We start from the raw sequence: 5,308 nt of genomic DNA on the forward strand, positions 1-5,308 counted from the left end.
TTTCTTGCCACTTCGTGGCCTGTCTAAACCTTCTTCTTAATCAATGATTATCTCCGGATGGATCATTTGTGAAGGAGATAGGACTACTGGGTCTGACATGGTGCTTAGGGATTCGAGGGGAGGTTATCTTCTCGGCTTACCGGTACCTGTACAACTGCATGCCCATGAAGTATAGATTAGTTTATTCTTGGGACTGTCTATTCTACATCCGGATGAAATTTAATTAGCTTTCATCCATATTCTTCCAACCAGAGGATGACAAGTGCCCTCTGTCCCATGTCACTTGTCCCCTGTTTGCTTTTCTGTCCCGCTTTTATAAATAGACTAACGGGTCCACACTTCAACTTCAACCCGGACATGGGAGCAGCTAAAAGAGGAGATCAAAGAAGCACATCGATACAGGCAAAGCTTTTCCAAGATGATGTCACCTAAAAATTACATTGACGAAGAAGTATAATTACAATAATATTACCACCAAGAAATTCAGTGTAAATCCACTAAAAACCACAATAATTTCCATCATGCCCACTAAGAATTACAGTGTAAGATGCATTAAAATGACACTGTAAAATCCACTAAAATGACACTGTAAATCCACCAATGATTCAAATGGTTTGCACTAAAAAACTGCTAAGATTAAACACTAAGAATTACAGTGCAAGATGCATTAAAGATGCAACTGTAAAATACACTAAAAAGGACATTGTAAATCCACCAATAATCCAAATGATTTGTACTAGTGGTTCTATGTTACATGCTACTAAAAAAGCAAACTCATCCACCAATTGAGCTAGGACTGCACACATACTGAACCTCACTTGGCATTGCCTCCCTACACAAAAAAATTAAAGAGGCCATAATAGGTAAAGAAAATAGAAGGTAAAAAGAAGAAAACAAAACAAAAATGAACTAGAGGACAAGGAAAATAAGAACATGCATCGCCAAAGAAATCAGTGACAAAAGATTTCTCGCAGTTGTTCAAGGGGCTGAAAAACATATCATTCACATATTTGATCCTAAGATTTGGAATGTCTATATTGGAGAAAAGATTTGCCATCTGAGTTCTTGGTGTGAAGATCTCCATATACTTCAGAGCGAAGACACCACAATCATGCCTGAAAAGTTACAAAGAACACAAAAAATAAGAAAAGAAGCCTACAAACAATCTATATAAAATTAATCAAAATCATGTCAGGCAAAAAAATATAATACCGATTCTCTTGCTTAGGAACAGCTGGGTACAAGACATCAAACTCTTCGAAATTAATTCGTTTGTGCATCATAGGATTGATATACTCATCCCAAAGCCCAATGAAATTATGAATCTGTGTTGAAACTAAAAATCAGGAAAGCATACCAAACTAATTTACTGTAGAAAACAAAATTAAGTGTGTTGTAGCCGATAAGGAGGAGCTGTCAGTACAACTAAAGTGCTTGTTACACTAAAATAACTAACACTAAATGCACTAGACACAAAGTGGTGAATACAGTACAATGGCACTAAGATTCACATAGTACAACATCTAAGAATTACTGTGTAAATCCAATGATAATTACACTGTAAAATTCACTAAGATAAATTATAGTGTAAATCCGTTGAGAGTTACACTGTAAAATCCACTAAGATAGTTACAGTGTAAATCCAATAAGAGTTACACTGTAAAATGCACTAAAGATAATTACAGTGTAAATCCAATAAAAGTTACACTATAAAATGCACTGATCCAGTGAGAGTTACAGTGTAAATCCAATGAAAGTTACACTGTAAAATGCACTAAAGATAATTATAGTGCAAATCCAACGAGAGTTACACTGTAAAATGCACTGAAGATAATTACAATGTAAATCCAATGACACTTACACTGTAAAATGCACATAATTACAGTGCAAATCCAACGAGAGTTACACTGTAAAAATGCACTAAAAATAATTATAGTGTAAGTCCAATGAGAGTTACACTGTAAATCCACTAAGATAAAAGGGGAATACAACTGAAAAAAACTAAAAAAACATGGGAAAATGCACAAGAGCAAAAGAGGGCAGAGAGTTACAGTGTAAATCCAATGAAAGTTACACTGTAAAATGCACTAAAGATAATTACAGTGTAAATCCAATGACACTTACATTGTAAAATGCACATAATTACAGTGCAAATCCAACGAGAGTTACACTGTAAAAATGCACTAAAAATAATTACAGTGTAAGTTCAATGAGAGTTACACTGTAAATCCACTAAGATAAAAGGGGAATACAACTGAAAAAACATGGAGAAAATGCACAAGAGCAAAGAGGGCAGCATTAAAAACTGTCTGTGTAGTACATGAAAGTGGCACAACTACAAAATCTCACAAAAATATACATGAAAGCTTACAGAAAATTACCAGCTCATCACGGATATCTCTGTGATATGTTGAGTTCTCTCCAAACGCCGAATCAAGAAACACAAAAAAAACTCTATCTTTGATACACACAACAAACGAAAACCAGCGACCATTGAGACCAACAGGGAAGTACAACTGAAATTAAAAAGATAGAGAGTAAAAAAAAATCAGTAACAAATCATGAAGAAGTGTTTCTTTGATTTAGAAGGATGACACTTGTCGAAAAGAAATCAACAGAAACATAGAATCAATAATTTATCTACGTGACCATTTGGGCATAGGGATGCAAGAGAGCGATACGAACAGAATGCTCAATCACATCTAATAGCTTCGTATCAAGAAAATAAATGAAATAATCAATGACAAATGAAAAAAGATGAAGTACACAACCAGCAACAAACTAAAAAATGAAACGTACAAAAGAAAAAGAAAAATCATACTTGCACCAAATATCATGGCTGACAATGTGATTCATTGCAAAATATAATGCTTCCTTTTTTGCAAAGTGACAGGAAAAGATTCAACTGTTGAACATAAGGATCTGAAATGAACATTGCTGCTGCAACAAAAGAATTAGATTCCTTTCTAAAGAACTAAGAATTACAGTGTAAATACATTGAGGAAATACACTGTAAATCAACTAATGAATTACATTACAAGAGCAGTAAGAATTACAATGAAGATTCACTAAAAATTACTCCCTCCGTCCAAAAATGAGTGACTCCCTTCGTCCCAAAATAAGGACTGAAACAAAGGGCATCCCATCCGATAGGGACATCGAGAGGGTCATTGACATGGACAAGGATCTGAACTGAAACAAACAACACGTTCAAGCGCATGACAACTAGCCGAATTCAACCAAACAGTCTAGCTCACGCGACAGTCCCGAACCACTTTAACTTTACTGGAAAAAATTCAGTTCACGAACGAGAATCACACATTAAACTAGAAATTTATCCAGCAAAAAACATCAACATGAGACTCAATTGACCAGGTAACTCGGCATTTGCATCCAAAATAACGAAGGGTTGTACATCTACAAAAGCTAGCAGAGGATAAAAGGGAGCATACAAACTTATAGTCCAGAGTTAATTCACAATACAATTCAGACTGTAGTTACACTGATACTCAGTGTAATAGATGCTGGAAAAAGAGTGGAAAATTTAGAGTGGATCACTGAAACTTGCACATTACTGAAGTTCCAAAGCCAGAGAAAAAAGCACTCAAAACTTACAGAGTAGATCACTGAAACTTACACATTACAGAAGTTACAAAGCCAGACACAAAAGCACTCGAAAATTACAGAGTAGATCACTGAAACTTACACATTACTGAATTTACAAACCAGACACAAAAGCACTCAAAAATTATAGAGTAAGATGGACTAATAAAACCTGAAACTACAGTCCAAAATCACTAACGCTTAACTCGTAAAATTCAGTCCCAGTCACTCCAAATCTGCTCAAAGTTATAATCCAACTCACTGACAAAAACAACCAGCATCATACACACATACAGTAAACATCTAGGAGCTAGATTCAACATTTACATCCACACATCTACGGGCTGTACACATATAGGGGCACATGAACAACTGCAGAGACATTCAGGAGCAAAAATCAAAAATAGACATGAGGAAACCACCCCTACAACTACATCAAACCAGGCGTTGTTGCATCTACATCTACTATATAGATGTTGCTCCATCTGCAACAAAATCGGACATCTAGGAACCACCACAAACAACCTAAAAGAGCTGGGATCCACCACTACACACGGGAACAAACACACCACTAAGCCAGATCGAGCAAAGTCCTACAGAAATTGCAGCGAAATGAAGACATGGGGAAAGGATACTGGCAAACCAACCTCGTTGTGTGAAGAAGGGAGGCACAGGGCTCGAAGAACACCACAACAAAAGGAGGAGCGGCACGAAATCAACAGAAGAAGATAAGACATCGCCGCCGAATCACCGTACGTCGACCTCTCCTCTGCCTCAACACGCTTCAAGGAGAAGCAACAAGGGGGATGGAGGATGGGGGAGGGGGGAGGAGGACCGGGTGCCTAACCACCGGCTCGCTCTCCAGAGATCAGCCACAAAGCTAACCAACCAAAATCGCCACGGCTCTCTCCTCGCCGCCGCTCGAAATGAGGAAGGGAAACAGACAAAGTCAGCGGAGAAGATAAAAGGAAATTCAAAAATAAAAGAAAAAACCGGCTAGTACACGGACCCGCCAGGATTAATGGGTCTAAGGGAGAAGATTACGGGCCCAGTAACGAACAAAACACCCCCGAGTCTGGAAAAGAAAGGAAAAAACGCGAATCTTGACACCAGAATCCGACGGACAGAAAAACGGATGGAAGTGAATTGTTTTCATCCGGATGAAAATTAGCAATCCCCTTATTCTCTAAGGACCGTCAATGAGTATACAACGGTCGGAATTGCCAATTGTGATGCAATCCGATAGCGCGACTGTTGTTGCTGCATTGACTGATGACTCGCTGGACAGTTTTGCATATGATCATCTCATGTTGGAGATCAAGAAAACTCTGAACTCACGTGGACTTATTCAGTTGAAAATTGAGCATCATCAAAATAGAATTGTTCATAGTTTAGCTAGTATACAAAGATCGGGTGGTAGCACCACTTGTTGGTTGCGTCGTGTGCCAAACATACTCATGTTGTACTAGCGGACCGTAATTCTGTTTCTGAGGAGTAAGACCCACATTATCCCGCAAAAGAACTGCTAGCCAATGGGAACGGTACAAGGAATTTAACTGGTCAAGTTTGTCTTACTCTAAAAATAAGGTTTCGGGTTTGACTCCTGCCGGCGCCGCCGGCGCCGGCCCGCCTCGTCTCCGGTGGCTTTAGGGCCATGGGTGTGGCAGATCTCGGCCCTTGCCGACTAGACGGCTCTTTTTTTTGG

At 38.5% G+C, this 5,308-nt stretch overlaps 1 protein-coding gene across 2 annotated transcripts; it reads right to left on the reverse strand.

Moving 5' to 3' along the window:
- Positions 1-593: 593 nt before the first annotated feature.
- LOC123112278 (uncharacterized) lies at positions 594-4,790 on the reverse strand. Of its 2 annotated transcripts, XM_044533227.1 has the most exons (4): positions 4,251-4,790; positions 2,382-2,516; positions 1,213-1,325; positions 594-1,115 (listed from the first exon to the last, which is right to left on the reverse strand). In XM_044533227.1, the coding sequence occupies exons 1-4, from the start codon at positions 4,338-4,340 to the stop codon at positions 833-835; spliced, it is 621 nt and encodes a 206-aa protein (XP_044389162.1). In that variant the 5' UTR covers positions 4,341-4,790; the 3' UTR covers positions 594-832. The 2 variants fall into 2 exon arrangements, 1 of the variants encoding a protein (XP_044389162.1); XR_006455327.1 differs by lacking the exon at positions 2,382-2,516 and having other exon boundaries at positions 4,251-4,605.
- Between the last annotated feature and the right edge of the window lie 518 nt (positions 4,791-5,308).

Source organism: Triticum aestivum, chromosome 5B (assembly GCF_018294505.1).
Source record: "Triticum aestivum cultivar Chinese Spring chromosome 5B, IWGSC CS RefSeq v2.1, whole genome shotgun sequence".
NCBI lineage: Eukaryota > Viridiplantae > Streptophyta > Magnoliopsida > Poales > Poaceae > Triticum > Triticum aestivum.